The 24,509-nt window shown below is 36.2% G+C and overlaps 8 protein-coding genes across 9 annotated transcripts; 4 read left to right on the top strand and 4 right to left on the bottom strand.

Moving 5' to 3' along the window:
* Positions 1–1,445: 1,445 nt before the first annotated feature.
* Positions 1,446–4,233, top strand: LOC17900475 (jasmonate O-methyltransferase). Its single transcript, XM_006304975.2, has 4 exons — positions 1,446–1,642; positions 1,801–2,226; positions 2,846–3,133; positions 3,726–4,233. Exons 1-4 carry the CDS (start codon positions 1,568–1,570, stop codon positions 4,104–4,106), a joined length of 1,170 nt encoding a protein of 389 aa, XP_006305037.1. The 5' UTR covers positions 1,446–1,567; the 3' UTR covers positions 4,107–4,233.
* An 874-nt stretch (positions 4,234–5,107) lies between these two features.
* Positions 5,108–7,698, top strand: LOC17900457 (cytochrome P450 90A1). The gene is made up of 10 exons (XM_006307316.2): positions 5,108–5,322; positions 5,415–5,736; positions 5,958–6,107; positions 6,217–6,406; positions 6,555–6,634; positions 6,786–6,872; positions 6,961–7,039; positions 7,130–7,236; positions 7,331–7,449; positions 7,542–7,698. The coding sequence occupies exons 1-10, from the start codon at positions 5,108–5,110 to the stop codon at positions 7,636–7,638; spliced, it is 1,446 nt and encodes a 481-aa protein (XP_006307378.1). The 3' UTR covers positions 7,639–7,698.
* Positions 7,699–9,522: 1,824 nt separating this feature from the next.
* LOC17898498 lies at positions 9,523–10,723 on the bottom strand. Its single transcript, XM_006305340.2, has one exon. The coding sequence runs from the start codon at positions 10,551–10,553 to the stop codon at positions 9,606–9,608; it is 948 nt and encodes a 315-aa protein (XP_006305402.1). The 5' UTR covers positions 10,554–10,723; the 3' UTR covers positions 9,523–9,605.
* A 2,307-nt stretch (positions 10,724–13,030) lies between these two features.
* LOC17899511 (defensin-like protein 19) lies at positions 13,031–13,608 on the top strand. Its single transcript, XM_006305750.2, has 2 exons — positions 13,031–13,118; positions 13,240–13,608. Exons 1-2 carry the CDS (start codon positions 13,055–13,057, stop codon positions 13,410–13,412), a joined length of 237 nt encoding a protein of 78 aa, XP_006305812.1. The 5' UTR covers positions 13,031–13,054; the 3' UTR covers positions 13,413–13,608.
* Positions 13,609–13,830: 222 nt separating this feature from the next.
* LOC17896792 (uncharacterized sugar kinase slr0537) lies at positions 13,831–16,246 on the bottom strand. The gene is made up of 8 exons (XM_006305138.2): positions 15,988–16,246; positions 15,534–15,782; positions 15,373–15,444; positions 15,243–15,281; positions 15,033–15,140; positions 14,797–14,894; positions 14,614–14,725; positions 13,831–14,233 (listed from the first exon to the last, which is right to left on the bottom strand). Exons 1-8 carry the CDS (start codon positions 16,129–16,131, stop codon positions 13,985–13,987), a joined length of 1,071 nt encoding a protein of 356 aa, XP_006305200.1. The 5' UTR covers positions 16,132–16,246; the 3' UTR covers positions 13,831–13,984.
* Positions 16,247–17,178: 932 nt separating this feature from the next.
* On the bottom strand, positions 17,179–19,738 carry LOC17898281 (gamma carbonic anhydrase 1, mitochondrial). Of its 2 annotated transcripts, XM_023788999.1 has the most exons (6): positions 19,402–19,738; positions 19,048–19,191; positions 18,413–18,538; positions 18,165–18,316; positions 17,450–17,750; positions 17,179–17,369 (listed from the first exon to the last, which is right to left on the bottom strand). In XM_023788999.1, the coding sequence occupies exons 1-5, from the start codon at positions 19,514–19,516 to the stop codon at positions 17,460–17,462; spliced, it is 828 nt and encodes a 275-aa protein (XP_023644767.1). In that variant the 5' UTR covers positions 19,517–19,738; the 3' UTR covers positions 17,179–17,369; positions 17,450–17,459. The 2 variants fall into 2 exon arrangements, with proteins under 2 accessions (XP_023644767.1, XP_006305516.1); XM_006305454.2 differs by having other exon boundaries at positions 17,179–17,750; positions 19,402–19,725.
* A 355-nt stretch (positions 19,739–20,093) lies between these two features.
* LOC17898354 (glutathione S-transferase DHAR1, mitochondrial) lies at positions 20,094–21,347 on the top strand. The gene is made up of 3 exons (XM_006305546.2): positions 20,094–20,285; positions 20,406–20,496; positions 20,731–21,347. Exons 1-3 carry the CDS (start codon positions 20,228–20,230, stop codon positions 21,221–21,223), a joined length of 642 nt encoding a protein of 213 aa, XP_006305608.1. The 5' UTR covers positions 20,094–20,227; the 3' UTR covers positions 21,224–21,347.
* On the bottom strand, positions 21,297–22,971 carry LOC17897800 (isoflavone reductase homolog P3). The gene is made up of 5 exons (XM_006306205.2): positions 22,741–22,971; positions 22,266–22,400; positions 21,926–22,169; positions 21,636–21,839; positions 21,297–21,554 (listed from the first exon to the last, which is right to left on the bottom strand). The coding sequence occupies exons 1-5, from the start codon at positions 22,915–22,917 to the stop codon at positions 21,388–21,390; spliced, it is 927 nt and encodes a 308-aa protein (XP_006306267.1). The 5' UTR covers positions 22,918–22,971; the 3' UTR covers positions 21,297–21,387.
* Between the last annotated feature and the right edge of the window lie 1,538 nt (positions 22,972–24,509).

Genomic DNA, 24,509 nt, shown 5'->3' with positions numbered 1-24,509 from the left:
CGAAAGTTCAGCAAAATTGTTTTCATTTTCTTTTCTTTCTTAATCATGTTACTGAAAATTATGTGTTTATATAACAACTGATAATGTTTCTAATTAGATTAAAAGTTGACTGTTAACAAAGTGTTCCTTTATAATTAGCGCTGATAAATGACTGTTAACCACCTAAATAGATGTTGACAGTCAATTAACACGAATCCTTCTAGAAGTCTTTTAGTTTAGAGTAATTGTTTGCTTGTGGAGGTTATAGTCGAAACTCTAAAATTTATTTATGATTTTTTTTCCTGATAAGATCATGTTACTAAATACGGAGAGAGCTTGAATAATATATGTAACAAGCCTTTAGCCTTGTATTAGTGTCTGTGTCAACCGTCAAAATGATTCTGAAATCGATACATTGTCGTAATCAGAATATAGTGTCCGAGTCTATAAATTTTGTATACCTACCTAAAATTTTAGAAACGTTTCCATATCCAGAACTGCCAAATATGTACGTAGAACATTAATAACACTATGCTTTGTGGAAACACGCATACAGTATTTTGTTTTGGACCTTTCGGTACATATATATTTCACATCATATAAGAAAAAGAAGAGCTCATAAAAAAAAAGTTATTGATTTTACCATCAGAATAGTCTAATATGTATACTAAGGATTACCAAACACAAAGAATCAGTTTCGTAGTTATTATTCTGAGAAGAACGAAGTACTATAAAGTGGACCCAAACAGAAGAGACTCATGAGTCTTGCACAAGATTTTTTCTTAAGGAAAAGGGGGTGTAAGATCCCCTCTATAATAATGACTTTAGGGCAACATTATTAAGAAGATCTTACTCCTAAAATTTATACCAGAGAGTAGGGGTAACGAGTATAAATCTTAGGGGTAAGATTTCACCAATAATGTTGGTTTTAAGTTAACCAATATGGTTTTTGTTTTGCTACCCTTTTTGCGTATTCAACTTTTGTACAACTATTTTTGGTTTTAGAATTTTATGATAAAAAAACATATGATAAACAACCGTGGTTGATAACAATTTATCTTCATACGCATGAGATTTACTATAATGGTACTTAGTTAACTTTTTCAATCTTAGGTTTTCTTCTTTAATTTCTCAGAATTTTTAGTTGATATATATATATTTCATCGAACCAAAGACTATATATATGCCTTATGTTTTTACAAATGAGCTTCTTTATCAACCTTAGCGCGGATTAAAATTCAATCCCACTAGAATTAACTCAAATTTTCAACAACCTGATCGAATTGATTAATGAACTTTGCGTAATATATATCTACCCTTTATACCTAGTTGAATAATATAGAGAAAAATTCGTTGAAGAGACCGTCGTATGTATATATTCAACGTACGTACGTCCATAAGATGCATGTGGTTTATACCAAAAGAGAGAAGATATTATACCCAAAAAAAAAAAAAGATGCAAGTGGCTATCAAAACACTAATCTTTTACAACACCTCTTTCCTTATATATATCGACCCAACATCACTACTATATTCATTAACCTTCTGCTTCATCTAAAAAAAAGTGACACAACAAAAAGAGAGAGATATGGAAGTAATGCGAGTTCTTCACATGAACAAAGGGAACGGTGAAAATAGTTATGCCAAGAACTCCACCGTTCAGGTTGAATTTTTATATCAAAAAGATAGATATTATGCATTGTTTACATGTGTACACATATATGTACTAGAGTGGTTAATGCTATATCTTGAACATAATTTGGTTCTCGAACAAAACTAATAATTAATGACCAAGGCATAATAATTTTGTGATTTACGCAGAGCAACATAATATCTCTAGGCAGAAGGGTAATGGACGAGGCCTTGAAGAAGCTAATGATAAGCAATTCAGAAATTTCGAGCATTGGAATCGCCGACTTAGGCTGCTCCTCCGGTCCGAACAGTCTCTTGTCCATAACCAACATTATCGACACAATCCAAAACTTGTGTCCTGACCTCGACCGTCCGGTCCCTGAGCTCAGAGTCTCTCTCAACGATCTCCCTAGCAATGACTTCAACTACATCTTTGCTTCTTTGCCGGAATTTTACAACCGGCTTAATAATAAAAAGGAGGGTTTAGGGCCGGCTCGTGGAGGTGGAGAATCGTGCTTTGTGTCAGCGGTCCCTGGCTCCTTCTACGGACGTTTGTTTCCTCGCCGGAGCCTTCACTTTGTTCATTCGTCTTCTAGCTTACACTGGTTGTCTCAGGTGTGTGCTGTTGTTTCTCTATGCGGAATTCACTTATTAGTATATACTATTTACTATATATATAGTATTTACGAACATTTTTTTTTAATGAGGGTTTTTGTTTAAAAACATTTTGCCAACTAGCATTCTGAAAAAAAATAATTGTCAAATCTAATATTCTATTATATACTGTATGAGTTATGACATTTTTTTAATTCAAATCTAAAACATACAAAAAAATTAGTTAATTACGTACTTAGCGTGAGTCATGAAACAAATTATGATGATCGCGTTATTTTTTCATAGAAAGTATCAATTGACGAAACAGTACCGATAAAATATAACGCAAGTAATATACCTTTTGTTAAACAAATTTAAGTGCGTGGGAATCTTTCTCATTTGAGAAACCAACACAAAAACACACAGAAACCTAGTGGTTCAGACATCTCAATTCTCACAAACACACACAGGATATTACAAATGTGGTCCACATAGTTTTATCATTTTATCAAAACAGTGGTTTAGACATCACACACTCACAAGAAATTAAGAATGTGGTCCACCTAAGTGTATCAAAATATCACTCATTGTACGGTAAAGAAGAATGCTAACAAGTTGAATAATCGTCCATATGTTTAAGGTTCCATGTGGTGAGGCGGAGAAGGAAGACGGTGTTAATAAAGCTGATTTAGACAACGTCGGGAAAATATACATATCAAAGACGAGTCCTAAGAGTGCACATAAAGCTTATGCTCTTCAATTCGAAACTGATTTCTCGGTCTTTCTGAGATCACGCTCCGAGGAGCTGGTCCCTGGAGGCCGAATGGTTTTATCATTCCTCGGTAGAAGCTCGCAGGATCCTACAACGGAAGAGAGTTGCTATCAATGGGAACTTCTAGCTCAAGCTCTTATGTCCATGGCCAAAGAGGTATGTTGCGTTGGTGTATATATGTTTGCCTTTATTTAGAACCAACATGTTAATTCTCTTAGGGTTATAAATGGCCCATATTACTCTGTAAGGATCTGACCGTGGCACGTTACCTGACCAATTAAGTCCTAGTTAGTAATGTGGCCCATGTCTTCTTTTCCTAATTTGTTGAGTTTTTTTTCTTTAAATTATTTTAGTTAGTCATTTTACATAGATAGAGACAATTGGTACATAATTACATATTATCTATGAATAGCTTTGTTATATACCATGCAGTATTACAGTATATGTAGTGCCGGACACTTGCTACAAAGTTTGAATTCCCAAAAATCTTTAAAAATCGAGTTACTAGACTTTTAAAATTTTAATAGAATATACATAGATAACCAACTTATGAAGTTTCAAAAAGCATCGACACTTGTGGAGAAAGCTGATTTAGTAGTGAGCTTGATGATTAAAGTAGTAAGGTACTAATTAAGGAAGTAAATAATTATTTTCTCAATCATAATGATGTGATGATATATCTTAATCAAGTTCAATACTTAATAATTCCTAACTAAAAGGCACCTTCTCTTTATTCTCTTCATCTAAGGGTATCATCGAAGAAGAGACGATTGATGCTTTCAACGCTCCTTATTATGCTGCAAGCTCAGAAGAATTGATCATGGTGATAGAGAAAGAAGGGTCTTTTTCAGTCGATCGGCTTGAGATAAGTCCAGTTGATTGGGAAGGTGGGAGTATCAGTGAGGAGAGTTACGACCAAGTAGTACGGTCCAAACCCCAAGCCCTGGCTAGTGGACGAAGAGTGGCTGGTACCATAAGAGCTGTGGTCGAACCAATGCTAAAGCCAACATTTGGTGAAAACGTGATGGACGAGCTTTTTGAAAGGTATGCAAAGATTGTGGGAGAATACTTCTATGTGAAGACGCCTCGATACGCCATTGTTATTGTTTCGCTCGTTAGAACGGGTTGATCGTGTTATAACATAAGCCTATATACATGTCTTTGGACCTACAAAATGACATGATTTGTAAGTTTTCTAATCAAGTATGATTTGCTTCGAGAATAAAACAATGAAATAAAGTGTGATTTTACCGGTAGACCTATAGTTTATTGAAAACAAACAGAATCAGCGGGGCCTTGACAAGAGAGGCATGGGATGCATCAGTCACGAATTATGCAAATAGACTTAACTTTTGGGTTTATGTATATTTTTGTTACTTTGCCTTTTAATAAAATGAACACTAAATGTGACGTGAGAATGTTTAAAGTGATCATCACTTTAAGTTGCCACTTAGGAGTTGTGCCACAACAAGTGGAAAACAAATTAATCATCATGGCCACTCGTGAGAATGTAGTGCAATACCGAAAACAGCCTCTCTTCACCGTCCACGTGTCCCATATGATGTATGCTCTTTTTCTATTTTTGTATTTCTAATTTCTATTGTGCCTTTTGTTTCAACTTTCAGCGCATGTCGTCACCTCCCATGACCAAGACAATTTTATTAAGCACCAAGAAAGTGCCATGACCAAAACATTTATTTATAGCCGTTGAAATGTTTTCCACATGCTCATGATTTATTTTTTAATTTGCCAAGGATCGTGATTAGTTGCACAATACGCCATAACACTCTGTTTCCTTTAATTAACTATCAAACACACTAGTCTCTAGATGTTTGCAGCAAAGTTTACATAAGTTTTTTTTCTTTTTTAAAGCAAAAATTACATAAGTTATTCTCTTGATTTCGTATATACCTTAACTTTGTATAGCCATGGTCTCTCGGTTGATATACAGATACACACAGATTCAGTAGATTTTTAGTCTAAAGAAACATCATGAGGAGCGAAAAAAGATCAACACCCCCACTCACTCGTTACAAAATATCTCCCTATATTTATAGATTAACAGGCTCGAACCAAGATTGCATACTAAAATTGTAGAACTAAGTTTTCTTCATATTGAAACAAAATAAAATGGAACCATATCTTTGCCTTTGTCTTTTCCTCTGCGCTGCGATACTTACACTTGGAAAAATAATCAAAATAATTATCCAAGATCGAAAGAAATCAACGGCCGACGTTCCTCCGGGAAGCCATGGTTTTCCGGTGATCGGAGAAACACTTCAGTTCATGCTCTCTGTTAACAGCGGCAAAGGTTTCTACGAATTCGTTCATAGTCGCCGCATCAGGTAAACAAGAGAAACCACTAACCCATCTTATCTAGAAGGTTTCTACATAATTTAAACATCTATGTTTAGAAATATATATATACTTTTTACAGGTACGGAAGTTGCTTTAAGACAAGTTTGTTCGGAGAGACGCACGTGTTCCTGTCGACGATGGAGTCAGCTCGGGCTGTCCTGAACAACGAGTCAGGGATGTTCACGAAACGGTACATAAAGTCCATAGGTGAGCTTGTAGGTGAACGGAGCCTTCTCTGTGCTCCTCAACACCATCACAAGATTCTCCGTAGCCGTTTGATCAATTTGTTCTCCAAAAGATCGACGGCTCTGATGGTTAGTCACTTTGATGAACTCGTCGTGGACGCTCTTAGTGGATGGGAACACCGTGGTACGGTGATCTTGCTCACAGATTTGCTCCAGGTTTGTTTCACACGCTGCGTAATATTGGGCTTTTTAAAAACCTTTTCTGTAAGTTCGGCCCATAGTGTGTGTAATAGGATCATGACCCATTTTTCGTCTGAGATGGTTAGGACTATAAAAGGGACAATGATAATGAACTTTAGTAGTCAAACACAATTTTCATTTATTTTCCTTACAAAGCAAATTTTAGTTAAAAAAATTTCCATGTGGTGGTGTTGCAGATAACATTCAAAGCAATGTGTAAGATGTTAATAAGTCTAGAAGACGCAGAAGAATTGGGTTCCATGCAAAGAGATGTGGGCTTTGTTTGTGAAGCCATGCTAGCTTTTCCACTCAATCTACCTTGGACTAGATTCCACAAAGGCATCATGGTACGTCGTTTCAGTTACACTCTTTGATATAATCATACTACTTTTAGAACTAAACTTAATTGGAAATTTGGTTTGATGCATAAGAAGAGAGGTGTTATATATGATGCAGGCAAGAGGAAGAGTTATGGAGGTGTTAGAAAACATAATTAGAGAACGGAGAAATGAAACAAATAGTCAAAACAATCATCATGAAGATTTTTTGCAGCAGCTTCTCGCAGTAGATGACGACACTTCTTCATCGTCTCCTAAGTTGACTGATGCTGAGATTAAAGACAATATTCTCACCATGATCATTGCAGGTCCCATTTAATGCCCAATCATGCATTTTAATTTGTACACTTAAGAGAGGAAGAATGAATAAAAAAAAAAAAAGAGAGTGTATAAGCTAGCTAGATTAATTGAATCTTTTTAATATGATTCCGGTTTATACAAAAACTACAAATACAGGACAGGACACGACGGCTAGTGCTCTAACATGGATGGTCAAGTACCTCGGTGAAAATCAGAAGGTTTTGGATATTCTTATTGTAAGTTCTATATATAATTAGTTTCTCTTGTGGGATATTTTAATATTTTTTTACCACTTTACATTTCTGCTTTAATTAAAACAAATTCAATAAAGACAAACTTTAAAGGGTTTTGTTATTAAAACATGTCATTGTCCTTGTCGGTCAACAGGATGAGCAATCTAAGATTGGGAAGAAGGCATCAGATAAACCATTTCTTGAACTTGAAGATCTCAGTGAAATGCCATATGCCTCAAAGGTAATATATAAACGATTTTTTTATCACTAATAGTGGACTAAAATTTTAAAATTTATGTTTATAAAGTATATATAATTTCTGGAAATAGTTGGTGAAAGAATCTCTGAGAATGGCGTCTGTTGTGCCTTGGTTCCCAAGAGTAGTACTTCAAGACTGTGAAATGGAAGGTTTGCTTTAATAGTTTATCTTTTTAAAGATTAATTCATATTTGTTGATCTCTGACTTAGTTAAATACATTTTGTTTTCTGTTTTGAAAGGATATAAGATTAAAAAAGGATGGAATATAAATATTGACGCAAGATCCATTCATCTTGATCCTAATGTATATGATAAACCTCACAAGTTCAACCCTTTAAGGTTTGAGGTAAGTTAAGTACAACACAATTTTAAAGTACTTTTGACAGTTCCTTTATGTGATATGTTGTATTTTTTACTTAATCAAAATAATTTGAATAAAGGAGGAAGCAAAAGGAAACAGTTTCTTAGCATTTGGGATGGGAGGGAGAACATGTCTTGGACTTGTTATGGCCAAGGCCATGATGTTAGTGTTTCTCCACCGTTTTATAACAACTTACAGGTTCATATAATTAATTTTTATTTATAGTATAGAAAAATTTTGATTGATTCTGTAACAATCATTTTTAATAATTGTGATAAAATAAATTGAAGATGGGAGGTGGTAGATGAAGATTCAAGCATCGATAAGTGGACATTGTTTGCAAGATTAAAGAGTGGTTATCCAATTCGCGTGTCACGAAGATTATAAGTTTATATGTATCAAATTAGTTTTTACATCTCAATAAGTGTTCATGCATACGTGTTTCATATCCCAAATGTGCATTATTTAATGTAAGATATTATATATAAGTTTTTGTGTAATGTTATATATTGTCATTACTATAACAAGAAAGAAGGGAGAAGGTTCCTCTTTTGTCTTGTATTTTATGAGAACACATGATTTAGTTGCTCCAAAAATATAGTGTTAATTACCATAATAACTCTAAGGCTAATCCATAAGTTTTCAGTTTAGAAGATAAAACAATTATCAAAGAAATTGATGATAGTTGTTTATTAACAAATGAGTTTTTATTAGTAGTGGTTATTTACATGTTTGTTTGTGGTTAAAATAACATGTAAATAACCACTACTAGGCTACTACACTAGTAATTAATAGTAGTTATTTATTTGACATGGGCTTATGTGGAGATAATTAATACTACACAGTTTAAATTTCAATTCATAAGTAATCCCTATAGCTTTGATGCTAAGGAATGACTCAAAGTGAGAAGACTAACTGTGTATTTTTAATTTAATTAATGTGATAAAAGGTTTTATATGTAATACTAAAATTTGGTTAAACGGTTGTGCAAGTGGATAATGGTGAGCCAAAAAATGATTAGTTTATAATTGAATTCCAAAGCACGTCCAATTTATGTGTCATGGACAGAACAAAAGTTTGATTAAAGAAGATCAAACAGGTTGTGAATCCTAGGAACAAGTGTTTTGTTCTAATGTCAGATTGTGATTATGGATTTCTGTGTCATTACTAAAACATTTTTTTTTCTCCAATACTATATCAATTTAATTATAACTTTAGTATCCTTTTAAGATTCTCTTTTGTGGGCTCACCTAGACGCTAATGTATGTGCCTAATTGTGCCATGCAATTCTCTAATACAAATATGTATGTATGTTTTTGGGTTGTCAATGACAAATGTGTCGGGTTCAATTATATTGTGTGTTACTCATCTCATTAGTGAGGACGTGGACTCATATATGCTAATGAAAAATATAATATGGAAACACCAAAAGTAAAAATGTTGGTGACTTGGTGCCAATTATATATTTATAGAACAAACAAAGCAAAGTAGTGGATAAGAACAGGTCCTAAATAACTTCATACTTTAGACAAACTTTTTAGGGAAAATAATATTAATAAACAGATTAGAGAGAACTACCAATGACAAGAAGATCAACAACTAAATTAAGATTACTAGTTATACTATATTGTTTTCATATAGTTTGGTTCATAAATATCCCGTAGCCAGCGAGTATTCGATCTGATATAATCATATAACAATTGATCTTAGCACCACTAAAAAAAAAAAAATCCAATTGTGTGGTTATAACTAAACTCGATATAAATAAAGCTTTCATTAAAGGTAAAATTAGTGAAAATTTCATTAGTCGACTTAAACTGAGATAAACTCCAATATATCTTTCCAAAAGGTTAACTTAAGCCTAAAATCAAACCAAACCTTAAGTTGATACTTTTAACTCAAATGAATAGTTGAATACCTTTTTCTACTTCTAAGTTGGTATGTATAGTTTATAATTTTGGTCATTAAACAAATCAATTAGTTGCATCCGTTTATGAGACACAAAATAATGCCGCAGTTTGACAAGAAAACAGGGAAAACGAATTGAAATACCACATATGGTCTCTTAAAATTTTCTTAACTTAAAAATACAATTAACTTGAATGGAAAATATGTCTTGTTCTTAAGAAAGTGTCTTAATTAAGAGACCAAAACTAACTTTTCTTAAGTGTTTTTAGCTTTATAGTGCTAAGAGATAATATTAAGAGATTACCCATAATGATGCTCTAAAAGAGTCACTCAAGTTAAAATTAAAAAGCTTATGTTATCAAAGATTACAATAAAAATATAACTCGCAGATCAGATTATTCTAATGATCTAATAATTAAAAGAATCATACAAATTTGCGCCCCTCTCTAATTCGAAATAGCTAAGTACGAACCATTAGAGCCAGAGCCGCCCACAAGCCTATGACTACGACTACGATGACCACGACGATGACGTCCACTTCCATTGTCACGCGATCTTTGCCACTGCACGACATCGTTTTGAGGCTCAGGGACAGGGTTTTGCCACTGTACGATATCATTTTGAGGCTCAGGGACAGGGTTTTGCCACTGCAGGCTTTGCCACTGAGGGAAAACGCCGTTCTGCAAGGCGCCGTTCTTCCGCCACTGAGGGACGGTACCGTTTTGCCATTGATCCATATCTTGGAGAAGCGTCTTCTTCTTCTCCGTGATAAAAGTCTCCACCGTCATACGAAACTCCTCGCTGCTTAAACCATCCATCGTCTGAGACCTCCACGACGCCGTTTTCATCATTCTCTCCGATTCCGTCCTCCGGTACTCCACCATCTTCTCCGTCTTCTTCGTCTTCTCCGATCTCGTCCTCCTGTAACTCTTCGAACTCACCTCCACCACTTCTCGATCACAACAACAAGTACAACTACTCTCCTCAACCGCCTTAACCGCTTGAACCGTCGGCGCAGGCTCTGTGTAACTATAGCTGTGATTATATTCCCCAATATCAAAGACATCGTACGGACATGCACGGGGGAGGGGTGGAAAAGCCGCTAAATATTGATCTTGTAGATCCGGTTTCTTTTTCCCGGTGTTGGTTTTGCAAAAGGAAACGTAAATCAAGAAGATGATAACGTTTACGACAAGGAACACGAAGAACAGGTTTCTTAGAACAAAAGTAAACCAATCTAACCAAACCACAACCTCATGCAGTAGATTCACCATCGCCGGGAGACACCAGTAACCAAGGAGAGTTACGACGGCGGTGACTTCTACAACGAATAGGATACTCCGGAACGGGTCGTTGTATGTCTTACTCGCCGCCCCTGCTTTTTCTGCTTCCATTCTTTGTCTTTTTTGGTGTATAGAGAGATATTGTGACCTTAATTATGGAGAATATATATATATATGTAAATGTGTTGGGGAAATAAATCTATGGAAGATTTTGCGAGAAAATGAAACGGGAAAGTGAAGATATATGATAATTTTTTGTCCGGGGATATTGATCGGATTAATGAAAGGAAATATTGGAGAAAAAAATATTCTGGTTGGGGGAAAGAGACACACTGATACTGAGACAGATACGATCACTAGAGAGACTAGTGTTGTCCTTTTTATATAGAGGACTTGATTATAAATTTATATCATTGCGTTATGGTCATTTTATAATATTTTGCTTGGCCGTCTCAATTTTTAATATTTTAGACACTCGACCAATAATGTCTCAATAACTTGTTTCTTTTATCAATCAAATTTAAAATATAGCATGGGTAATTATTCTATTGCATAAATTAGTGGTTGTTTGCTGTTTATTACTATTCATTTTGTTTGTGTGTTTTTAGCTAAGTAATATAATAAAGAATGGTTCGTTTTAACTTGAGAGCCCTATAAGATCTGCGATCACGAATGTTGATTATTGAATGGTACAGTATATAGGTTATAGAATAAGAATGGTGAACTTGATTATTATCAGAGTATATATATAAACCATGTTGGTTATAGGTGGATCTTTATAATATACACTTGTTAGGACCTTGACCGCGTTTTAGATATTATCGTATCAAATATACATCACTGTTAAATATAAAATTATTTACAATTTAGTAAGAAAATTATATATGTTTTTTTCTATATTTTAGATTGCAGGATTTTTCTCAAATCTATATTAGTTCATGATTGAATATTCTGCTGGCGTCTCTACTTAATGACGAGGTGAGGAGAGGAGAAGTTGTTTATTGGCATCGCTTGCTTTGGTAGTAGATCTCTTGGTTTTAGCAAAAATTGGAATTTTTCCATTTCATATGCTCATACATATATAGATATATTATGTCCTATACATTCATTTTCTTAAGAATGCTATATTATCATATAAACTTTAATTTTAAGTCCCAGATTATATCAAGGATATTGATATATAGAAAGTTTCCAATGTAAAATGATCCCGATATGTAACAAAATCTCACTAAATTTTTTTTTCTTTTTAAAAAAAAAAAATATTTTGAGAGAGAGAGAAGAAGAGAGAGATTGATGAATAATCAGTAAAACTTCTATAAATAAAATCTTACTAATTAGTTGTTCAGGATTCGCGCGGGTGTAGATATTAAACTTGTACACACATAAATCGAGCTATGTATGTTTTGAATCTAAGCTGAAGTAAAATGTTCTTTTGCATCAAGTAATAACGAATTAATATAAGTTTCAGTTTCTATAAAGCAACAACGCGATTATCCAACGATATATTAACAAGATGTATATGTGTAATACATACGTGACAAACAACAATAATATGAAGATAGACCGGTTGGTGAAAAATGTATAAATAAACTACTATAAAGCCTAAATCCACTTGTAAGCTCCTTTAAGCAGACGCGTTGAAACTCATGCGCCAAAAAAAAAAACTTACCCACACATAATGAATCAGAGATATAGATAGCATAAGACGATCACGAGGGTCATGGAAATCGAAAATTCAAGAAAATGGTCGAGATCCGGGAATCACGTGAGATGAGATGAGTCACGTTCTCAAAAGCAATTTCACAGTTTACACACTTAATAAAGATGGAGATGTCATGTAACATTTTTGAAGGTCAAGACTGAAACCATTTACTCTAGAAAATAGTGTAGCTTAAAGGAAATTACAGACAAGACTGGTTTATGTATGTGCAGAGCCAAACAAACACTGTCCGATTCTGTGGTCGCTATCAAACAATCTTTGTCATAATCATAAACATATTTATTTTTGTACTCCGACAATATCAAGAGCAAATAATTAGATGTTGACGAAAGAATTTTAAAGTAATTAATTAGATACGTACGGTTACATGCATGTTAGACATAATTTTTTTGTAATACTATAGCCAGATTCATGTTCTGTTTTTGACCACTGTGTACAATTCCGTTCGAACAGTTTATATATATAGACTCATTTTTTTTGGGTTTGTGGTTTGTGTATTCATTTTTGTATATAGTTGCTTAGTTAGTTACTTATTGTGTTTACTTTGAACAAAATACAATATTTTGTTGCTCTTTATCCAAAACTTCTACAAGTATAAAACGTTTTTAATTAGTGCATATATTTTGCTCTTTTTTTTTGTTTTGACAATAACATGTCCGAACAAATTAGACGTCAAAAGTCTCTCATCACAAAGTCGATAGTCAAAACTTGTATTGCATATGGATAAGAGTTTGGATAGTGGGCTTGGTAGATTCTCATAGTTCACACTATACAAATCATAGAGAATCGATAATCGTTTCAAAGTCAAAAGGTTAAACCGATTCTAATACAATTTCTATATAAAGATCTCTCAGCTAGTGAATATCCATCCATCCATAAAACAAAAAAAGCCATGGCTTCTTCTTACAAACTTATACTCTTCCTTTGCCTCTCCATTTTCCTCATTGCTTCCTTTGGTATATGATCATCAGTCCACTCTTAAGTTTCTAACTACTCTAGCTAATCTCGCTATAATTTACATGTATGGATCTCATAGATGGATCATTGATAATATCTTGTGTTTGGACAATTTTGCAGAGATGATGGCAGTGGAAGGAAGAATTTGCCAGAGGCGAAGCAAGACATGGACAGGGTTTTGTGGCAACACTCGTGGCTGTGACAGTCAGTGTAAGAGATGGGAACGTGCTTCACACGGGGCTTGTCACGCTCAGTTCCCGGGTTTCGCATGTTTTTGCTACTTCAATTGCTGAAGCAAAACATACTCCATAAGAGTTGTCTGAATCCTCTTCAAGTGTTCTGTGTTGTCTTGTAGATCCTAGTCTCTATGGAAAAACCATAAACCTTTCACTAATAAAAAGTTTCCCGTTTGTCTTTGGGAGTTAACACGAATAAATATGTCTAGAGTTTCCTGAGATAAATCTCATAATAAGAGACTTTTTATATCTACTTCAGCAGAGCAACAACTGAGAAACAATTGTTTTACAGTAATGATTGCTACGAAGTCATAACTCATATGACTGTGAATTAAGCTTATTTACACTTTTTTTATTCTGCATTGTTTCTCTAAGGGAATAACAGTATTCCTGACGCCCAATTAGCCTAAAATCAAACCTTACAGAGAAATTTACACCCTAAACCCGAACAGAGCATTGGAAACTATGCGCACAATAAATTGGAAACAAACATCTCAATTGAATTAAACTGAGACCTCAGTACAGATACAATGCTGTGAGATTCTTTGTGAACAACATATAACTAAGGACAGTCTGAATAAGAAGGCAAGTAGGCAATTGCTTGAAATCCCACGATCTGCTGGTGATCATCAGTTGTGAATGGCAGGAACTGGTAAGTCCTTCAACTGCAACTGTTTGTTCATCCACTGCCAGTTTTCTGGGGTTACTTCTCCTCCGAGAGCACGTATGACCGATCCACCACTGCATGATCCCACTTTGCAACATTCTGCCAAAGACAACCCCTTTATTAATCCGTACAGAAACCCGCTTGCGAATAGGTCACCCGCTCCTGTGGCATCAGTTGCTATTGACTCTCCTATGGCTGGTATGTGTACCACCTGATCATGTAAGAGACAAAAATACTTATTCGTTGTGAACTCTAGGATCCTAATTCAGCCAGAACCTAACAAGAAAAGTGGGATCTTGACATAGATAAAAGGTAAAGGCGATTAAATACCAAAGGTTTTAGCTTTTTCTTTTTTTGTAAAAGATGATTACATATATAACCACAAAGGGGAGCTATTGAATCACGATTTGAACAAAGACTTTGTATGGCAAATCCTCATTGGCGCGCAAAAAGAGCTATTAAAGCTACTTGAATCACAATTTGAACTAAGACTTTGTATGGCAAAATTTCCTCGTTGGCGAGCAAAAAGAGCTACGGCTAAGTGAAACGTAAAGCTACTTGATAAGTTACCGAGGTCTTAGAAAATCAAACCTCTTTATTATGTTTTGCAATGCACCCTTTAGACCCTAAAGTTACCACAGCCCATCTGCAATGTCTGCTTAGGAATTCAAGAGCAGCTTCCGGGCCTGCTTCTTGCTCACCCCTGAAACTCACAATCCAGAGATTAAGAATATTTCATGGACTCAAGCGAAAGGGTGAAAAAACATCAATTACCTAATCAGCTCTGCTGCTTCGTCCTCGTTAGCAAAGCAAAGATCTATGTTACCAGACTCCAGAAGCTTCCGAAGCTCTGATTTAGAATTTCGGACCATCTAGTCACGAAAATGTATATATTTAATTCAAATGAAAAGCTCAAATGCTTAAAGAGTTGTAAAGCCAACAGATCATATTTCAAAAGGAGACTTGAAAACAAGAGGTTTATTTTTTTAATGGTTGCTCCAAATATATACCTCAAAACTAGCTAAATCCAACGAAACAGAAAGACCTTCTTGCTTGGCAAATCGAATGGCTGCTTGAATTACTTCTAAATTGAGAACTGCATATCTTAGAACCAACCACTGTAACAGAGAAAGAACATCAATACCATTTTATGAACAAATCTCCATAAATTTACAATGCTTTCTAAAGACAAAGAGAGATTAAAGGAGCCAGGCTTTAACCTTGGAGCCTGTGAAGTCTTCTTTGCTTAATTCACCAGCCTGAAACAGAATTAGCTTTTACCATCCTTTCTTATAGGCAAAAAAATTCAATACATCTCTAAATCCCTAAAAAAGGAAAAAATTTACAAACCTGAATCTTCACAGCACTCGAGAGGCATGGTCGCATTGTTCGATTACCAGATTCATCAACCAAGCAAACACACTAAAAGAAACAGCACCAGTAAAAGAAGATCAAAACCAACTCTTGCCCAAAGAAGTAAGTAAGCAGAATTTCAAAGTTGGGCAAAAGACCTGAGCAGTGGAACCTTTCTTCTTCCTCAGCCTTGAGATACTGACACCACTGAAACCCATATTGCTCGCAAACAATTGGCCTTGTTCATCATCTCCATAAGCCCCGATAATCCCCGTGGCTACACCGAACCCAACACTCAAGCCCCGAACTGTATTGGTCACACTTCCTCCAGCCATTTTCTTTAATGGAGCAACACTGATGTGTGTATTAAGCTCTTTTAGTATGTGGTCTAACTCATCCTTTTGCACCTAGAATAAAATAAAAGGATCTGCTTAGTACATATTGACACTGCTTCCAAATAGCTATATAGAAAACACAAATTCAAATCCAGATTCCGAGTCCAGAGAATAACCAAAAGAAGATTCATACTTTAGCCTAAACCCACATCAAAAACATGATCACCGGGGATTGAAGTCAAAATAGCATAAAAGGAAAACAGAGCGAAGAGCTTACGGAAATGGAGCCACCACGATCACCGGGAATTTGATCGAGTAAAGACCAATCAACGGGAGCGACGTTATCGATAAGAGCAGCGGGTTGGAGTCCAAGTACGAGTGGAGCAGCTTCGAGGGTCTTGGGCAAGGCCTCAGCTACCATTGTCTGAGATATCTCTCTATCTCTTTCTCTGTGTTGTTGCGTAATATCTCTAAGGCCTTGCCCGATATTACTACTCGGTCCCTCCCGTCTCAGTTTTTATATATACGGCGGGTGGAGTGGGGGAGAGGAGGCCAAGAATAAAAGAAGAAGAAGAAAGGATTATTGGGTTTATTTTACGAAACTACCCTTCCACAAATCAAATAACATCTTGCTAGTTTTTTGGTAACTGATAAGATAAATTCAATTCTCTACGTTTTCTTCTTGTAATGATTTTAATAAATTTGATTGACTTTTGTCATTGAGTGTGAGTGTGAGTGGAGTGACAATAGCTAACAGTTTTCTTTATTTTTTTGCACACAAAAAGTGATTTTTTATAAACAAGAAAAAGTGGAGGTCCAGTAATCAATCTCGGATTTTGATATATGATAATGATAGTGTGTACTACACATTGCATTTGGCGCCGCTTTGCCGCTTTTAATAAAATCAAAAGCACTATATCCTCCTATTGTACAATTATTTCAAAGAGCCTCATTGCTCTTAGAAATGCTAATTAGTGCTAGACTTGTTATACCTTCTAGTTTGTGTGTGCACTAAATCACTAACAAACCATCATTGAAACCATTACAAGTACACAATCTAGCGGCCGCACATTAAAGTTTTTTGGTTCTTTCTGTTTGTTTTATAAGAAGGCAAAGTGAGAGTGTTACTTATGTCGAACACGGTGTCTAGTGCGTTTAACGTATTGGGAGATACAAACATGGGTCCACTTACTGAGATCTACAAGGAACTAGGGAGAATCCAATTATTCGTATTATTGTAATGAATGGAACCAAACGAGAAATATCAAGAGAAGAATCGGCCCTTGACAAAAAGAAAAGAGTCGAATCATACAAGATTTTGTTTTATCAAAAATGAAAAAGACGACCAAGCAAGCGTAATTCACGGTACCTATACCATCAACCCCACTAATTATTTGCAGTTATTATATATATATCAAGTTTGGATCTTTATTCTTCGTGTTTGTCTAGCAACATAGGCGCACATGGATTTGCATTAGCACATGCATCAGACTATTATTATTCACTCATGTTTCATAAACTTGATTTTTACGTTCAAAAGACCAAGTAATAGCATCCAAAGTCTGATCTGACAATACCATTCCCTATGAATCCTTGACAAAATGTCAGAACAAAGCTTCTCCAGAAGCTGTAATTTCTGTCTACCCTAATGTACTCTACCTGCCATTATTCAAACCAGAGACCGAAACATAAACCCCTTGAACATCTCATAGTGTAGGGTTTTGATCAGTAAAACATACCTCGGAAAAATCAGTTCACATTAGAAGGACCCTTGGTTTCTTTATCACTCTGTATGTTGTTAGGAAGGTTAAGCTCTGATGGAGTTTCTCTCACAATACCAAGCATTGAGTCATACTCCTCGTCCTTTCCAGCATGCTTCTTGCGTAGAACCTTCTCGAACTCAATCGCATTTAATGGCTTTGCATTCTCTGCAGCGTGAGCCTGTGCGAGGTTTGAGTAGTTTGTTGCTGACTCGGAGATAAAAGCAATTTCCTCATCAGTGAGCTTCCTGAGGAACCTTGCTGGGTTTCCTCCCCACACCTGATTCATTATAATGTGTTAGAACATTTTAAATCTGGCAGCAAATATTGCTGTTGAAGGAAATAATTCGGTCATGATGAGATACAAACTCCCTTTGGCATTCAAATGCTTGTATACTATTAACTGGAACAGAAGAACATTTACACTTACATTAAATTGACTTTTGTTAGGAAATCCTATACGTGGATAAGATAAATTCTATCTAAATAAAGAAGAAGAATTCTCAGACTAGAACTGTAATTCAATTTTGAACCCAATTTCCTATACTCTCAGCATTAGAGATGATTACCGTTCAAAGAAACACAATTATAATTTCGATAACATAGCCTATTGTGTATAAGTAGCAATAGAAGTATGTCAGCACCAATGGTTATGGGGATTCAGGTAATCAGAAATGTTTACACAAAATCATACCTCTCCAGAAGGAATTCTGGTGTTTTGTCGAACAAGCGCACCAGCAGCAACCATCCCATGCTCTTCAACCACGACCCCATCAAGGAGTGTCGCCCCCATCCCAATAAAGGTCTGATTCTCAACAGTACATCCATGTAAAACAGCACTATGACCTGTTACACAGATAGTTAAACACTATAGCCCAAATGCTTCTTGGAGATGCATCAATATTAGACAATTTCGAAATACACATAAGAGATCCCACTAACCAATGGTTACATTGTCTCCAATGATGGTTGGATGCACCTTCCCGCTTAAGTTTGATTTTGCCACATGCACAAGTGAGTTGTCCTGAATATTAGTTCCTGACCCAACACTCACAGTGTTCGCATCCCCTGTGCAGAAAAGAAGAGAGCAAGTTTAGAATGTATGTTAGTCCAGTTTTTACTTGTAAACTACTATACAGCACCAATTCTTATCACATACCAGCATTCTGTACAAAAGGAAAACCTTATTCTATTACCATTAAAAGTAAGGATGCGCATCACAAAAATAACAAATAAAATACAGATACCTGCACCATCGATACACTCAGATTCGATATGAGGGGATATCATATACCCAGTAGAATAGCAGTAAGAATCATCAAGATATAATGTAATACTACTAAAGTTAAGGCTCCTTCTGTAACGCTAAGCTCCGCACTAAGCAGTCTTATTCATCACTAAACCATAAAAGAAGAGTAAAGAACAGATATTGGTTTGCTACATTCTACCGTGATAGTTGAGCAAGCTAAGGATACACATAAGTAAATGATATCTCAAACCAAACTTCAGTCACTACATAAAAAAATCCCAAATCAGTCAAAAAACCAAACACTGAAGCTTATAAATAGCTTGTTCACCTCGTAGTACGCATCCATACCAAATGGAGGATCCTCTCCCAATCTGAACGTCCCCAATAACTGAAGCGCTTGGTGCCACAAAAGCTGTCTTATCCACAATCGGAGCTTTATCAAATACGTTCATCAGAGTCCGATGCCTTGACACTATTGCATAATGAACAAATATCAAGACCAGCAAAACTCATTCCTAAAATCTTCATCAATTAAAATCCAGAATCGCTATACTTACAAATACAAAAGACATCAGTTCCAGATCTCTAACCTAATAGACGAGCTGAATAGTAACTCAATCGAAACTCCTCATTTATACGAATTCGAAATCGGAGTGAAAACTAGAGCTACGGTGAAGCTTACGTTGTTCTCGGAAGTAATTTTTGCCTTGAAGGCGACAACCGAGGCGATCGAGAGCCTGACCGGTCTCACGGATCCAAAAGCCAACCGAGTAAAATGCTCTGCCTAGGGTTCCCATTGATCTTTCAGCTTCTTCGAGTTCACAGGTGAGCGAGGACTCTACAACTACACTGAAGGAAGAAGACGATGATGGTGATGGTCGAAGGTGAAGAGGACTGGAGGCGAAAAGCAAATGAGTGTTCTAACACGGGAGATATTCTGGAACTACGACGAATCGAATCAGAGAATTACTGTTACGGTGGTTTATTCTGGTTCAAGCGAACCAAAATCAAAAACCGAATCGAATTAACGTTTCATAAAAGTTACACGTCTACATAAAAACAGTAATGTTACAGAAAAATGAAAAACAATATAGTAATACATAATTTAGTTTCACTGATTACGCGCAAAAAAAAAATCATCACATCCCAATAAGGCAACAACTACTGTGTACCTAATTAATTACTCTTTTGTTTCCAATAATATTCTTTTCAGTATGAAATTTATTGTGCTAAACTGAACGGTCCAAAACCTGCCGACCAAAAATATCTATGGCCCTATCACTATGCAGAGTCGTTCCAATGGTGTCTCACAACGTAACGTACAACACGTGAAAAATAAAGATAATCATCGGGTAAAAATGGCCCACTATTAGGTGAATAGGTGGAGGTGACTGTGTGTGTCGCGTGTGAGTAGAGAGTGATCAGTTTACAAGATAAAAGCTTTGGCCTTCGTTCACTGATTAACTCAATTATTCATCCGAAACCAAAAAAAGAAAATCATATCAAAGATGGCTCTCGAAATATGCGTGAAAGCTGCTGTTGGTGCTCCTGATCACTTCGGCGACTGTAACCCTCTTCTCTCTCTTTATAGTTTGCATTAAGCTTTGATGTTTTATTTTTGTCAACACTTGAGTGTTTTGAGCATCAATCGTTGCTGTAATCAAAGTGTTTGTTTTGTCGTTTTAGGTCCGTTCAGCCACCGAGCTGTTCTCACCCTCGAGGAGAAGAATCTTACCTATAAAATGCATCTGATTAACCTCTCCGAGAAACCCCAGTGGTCAGTTTCTCTCACGCCATAACCCTAGATCGTTCTTACTTGTTCGTTAATTAAATGTTTAAACTTCATGCAAAGCTCTGGATTCTACTTGTATAGTGTTGGTACACTCTCATGGGATGTGTTGATTTCTCTATTAATCTGAGTTGTTATGTTAACCGGAAATTAGATTGGGGTTGGTTAGTTAGATTACGAGCTTTAAGTGTTGTTAACCGGAACTTGGCTCATATGCTGCAGGTTCTTGGACATTAGTCCTCAAGGGAAAGTACCTGTGCTCAAGATCGACAACAAGTGGGTGAGTGATTCCGACGTCATCGTTGGTCTCCTCGACGAGAAGTATCCTGATCCACCTCTCAAGACTCCTCCTGAATTTGCCTCTGTTGGATCCAACATTTTTGGTACTTTTGGGACGTTCTTGAAGAGTAAAGACTCCAATGACAGTTCTGAACATGCCTTGCTTCATGAGCTAGAAGCTTTGGAGAACCATCTCAAGAGTCACGAGGGTCCTTTTATCGCCGGGGAAAGAGTCTCCGCGGTGGATCTAAGCTTAGCACCAAAGCTTTACCATCTCCAAGTCGCTCTTGGCCATTTCAAAAGCTGGTCTGTCCCCTCGAGCTTGCCCCATGTCCATAACTACATGAATACTCTGTTCTCTCTCCCCTCCTTTGAGAAAACTAAGCCTGAGGAAAAGTATGTGATCTCCGGATGGGCTCCTAAGGTCAACCCTTGAAGCTCTGCCACTATGAGCTTGTTGGTGTGATATTGTGGTTCAAGGTTTCTCTTGTGTCAGTCAAATAATGTACTTGGACCTTTTATGTTTTGTGTTTTATTAATGAAATAAGTTTCGTTTGAGATGAGATCTGAGAAACATATATTTAAAGGAAGAGTTTTTTCTCAGACAAACTGGTTAAGAAACTCATCGACGCTTGTGTACTTGACCTCGGGGTAAAGCTCGGAAGCCTCAACTCCGGAAGAAGGGTCTATAGTAAAGTAGGTAAGATCTCCCTTCACAAGTATCGTATGGATCAAACCAACCAGAAAATCCACTGGAGGCTTAGTCTCTGCATATGCAAGTGGCTCATTTAATACTTTAGACTGATTACTGACTGAGACACTGTTTTTACAGTTTAAGTGATTATCACCTTGGATGTTTTTAAGGAGTTCTTCCTCTGAAACATAAGTCTTCTCGAGGCTCTTACCGATCTTTCCCTCCCACAAACCAACCATATCGTTCTGTGATACAATGTTCTTGGGCGGGTGAATGTAGAGAATCTTGTTAAGTGCTCTCGGGTCATCAACAGCTTTCAATGTATATGCAACAATATCTTCTGCAGTGTTGAAAATGGCTACAACCAAAAAAAAAGGAATCACATATTAGTAATACCATAGTTGCAGTTTACACAAGTAACTTATGACGGTGCTCACATACTACCTTTGACATTGCCATTGTCATAGATTGAAACTTGGTCTCTAGGAGGGGATCTGAGTCCCAAGTGGCATTGACCTAAACAAGGAACGAACAAACCAGTAAAGCAACCTGTGACCACATACGTGTAAGGTATCTTTGCAGCTTCTATGGCACGCCTTATCTGAGCTTTAGTGATAAATTCTGATAGTGTTGGCTGGATGGCCATCGTCCGGTCCACGTCATTGCCAAATTCCGACGGCAAGAATCTCTGGATTACAAAATATTAGTTCCAAAACTATTCAAGATCTCCTTGAGCCAATTAGAAATGATGTTGTGTATATATAGCCAAAAAATAAAAACGGACCTTAACATTTCCAGATTCTTTGATGGCATCGATGATATTGATTTGATCCAGAATTTGAGGCCGACCAACAGCTGATATCACGACATCGACGAGTTTAATTGCCTTCAGTAAGCTTTCTTTATCAGTTAGACTACCCTGTCACCATTATCAGCATTCCAATCGGGAAAAGACTTAGAAAGAATGCAGAGAAATGATATTTATAACATGTATGTAACTAACGGCTTGTGCAACTTTAAGCAGAAATATAAGTCTCAAATAGTTAGTTGAATTCTTGAAATGATCATTTGAATTCTTGAATTGATCATGTTTTAAATGATATATTTTGGTAAAGCATTTTTACAAAAAACATATCATCCGATTCTAAATAATCTAACTATTACTCAAGTGAAGTTAGTGTTGAATAAGTACCCATAAATCTTTGGGAAAACCAGATTTGAACTAGACACTATTAGGAGAAGAGAGAAAAGTCACGTACGTAGAGTATGGTGACGCCAAGATATTTGAAGCTCTCGACCAGTTTGGCCTTGACTGGATCAGAGAGAGACGCTTCTCTAATCATAGCGAAAGTGGCGTGACCGGACCTGGCGCTTCCTTCGACAATGAACTTTCCTATGCGACCTGTCGCTCCAATCACTAGAATCTTGCTCGTCATCTCTTCTCTACTATTTTTCTTCGAGTTGGGTTTCAGAGAATAGGTAAAAAAATAAACGGACTCAGAATAATTCGTCGTGTCATCATTATATTTCCTTTTTTTTTGTCGGTGGAACCAACGACCGGTGGTAAGGTAAAGTTACCGAATCTATTCTCATTCAAAGAAAAAAAAATGTTACCGAATCTGTTCGGTGGAGCCAACAACCGTTGGTAAGGTAAAGTCACCGAATTACCCTTGGCTGAGCTAAACCACTTTTTGTTGCATTCGCTTTAAGTTTCTTTTGGAGATTTTCGAATTTATCCCAGCTTAATCTGTATTCAGTGCGTAAAGGATTGAATTTTGAAGCAGTGGATACTAAACCAATCCAAAGTGACATGTTTCTTTGTCTAAAAACTGAAATAGTAACTAAGTTCTAGACTAAAGACTAATGTTGTAGCACTGAAACCAATCCGGAATTATATGTTTATTTGTCTAAAGACTGAAAGAACAAACCGAACATGATCCTGTCTAGAGATTTCAAGCCGTGGGTAACATATGAGATCAACTTTTAAATCGGTCTCAGTCAAAATACTATTGTGTTAAGCCGTGGGTTACGTTTTCCCTCCACCAAACATAAACCAATCCAGTTTTGTGTCTAAATATTCTTTTAAGCCTTGGGTACTAACACCAATCTAAAGTGGTTTTTTTCTTTGTCTTAAGACTGAAGAAATAAGTAGTAACTTTGTCCGTCTAAAGACCTATCATTGAAGTCGTGGGTACTAAAACCAATCAAAAATGATATGTCTTTCTAGTCTAAAGGTTTGAGAAGTAACTATGTCTTTGTCTAAAAATAACTTTAAGCCGTGGGTAGAGCACTGGATTTTGAAGCCGTGAGTACTAACACCAATCCAAAGTGATATGTTTCTTTGTCGAAAGACTGAAAAATAACTATGTTTTTGTCTAAAGACCAACGTTGAAGCAGTGGGTACAAAACTCAATCCAAAAGTGATCTGTTTTTCTGGTCACAAGACTTGAAGTAACTATGTCTTTGTCTAAATATTCTTTTAAGCCGTGGGTACAAATACCAATCCAGAGTGATCTGTTTCTTTTTCTAATGACTGAAAACGTAACAATGTCTTTCTCTGAAGAATCTTTTAAGCTGTGCGTAATAGATTGGATTTTAAAGCCATGGGTAATAGAACCAATCCAAATGATATGTTTCTTTGTCCTAGATTGAGAAAGTAACAAGGTCCTTGTCTAAAGACTAATGCTGTAGCCGTAGGTACTAAAACCAATCCAAATTGATCTGTTTCTTTGTCTAGATTGAGGAAGTAACAAAGTCCTTGTCTAAAGACTAATGTTGTAGCTGTGGGTACTAAAACCAATCCAAAGTGGCATGTGTCCTTTCACCAATCCAATATGGTCTAAAAGTTGTCTAAACTAAGCCGTGGGTAAAAAGACCGTTTTCAGTCTCTGTTTATTGTCTCTGTTTATTGACCTACGTTTTAAGCTGTGGGTTTTGTTTATTTGTCAAAAGACTGCCATTGTCAAGACGATCCATGTCTTTTTTTTTTTTTTTGAACCAAGACGATCCATGTCTAGAGGATCAATTT

The sequence above is a fragment of the Capsella rubella genome, unplaced genomic scaffold, assembly GCF_000375325.1.
Source record: "Capsella rubella cultivar Monte Gargano unplaced genomic scaffold, Caprub1_0 scaffold_1, whole genome shotgun sequence".
In the NCBI taxonomy this organism is placed as follows: domain Eukaryota; kingdom Viridiplantae; phylum Streptophyta; class Magnoliopsida; order Brassicales; family Brassicaceae; genus Capsella; species Capsella rubella.
This window is presented reverse-complemented; position numbering and strand designations above follow the sequence as displayed.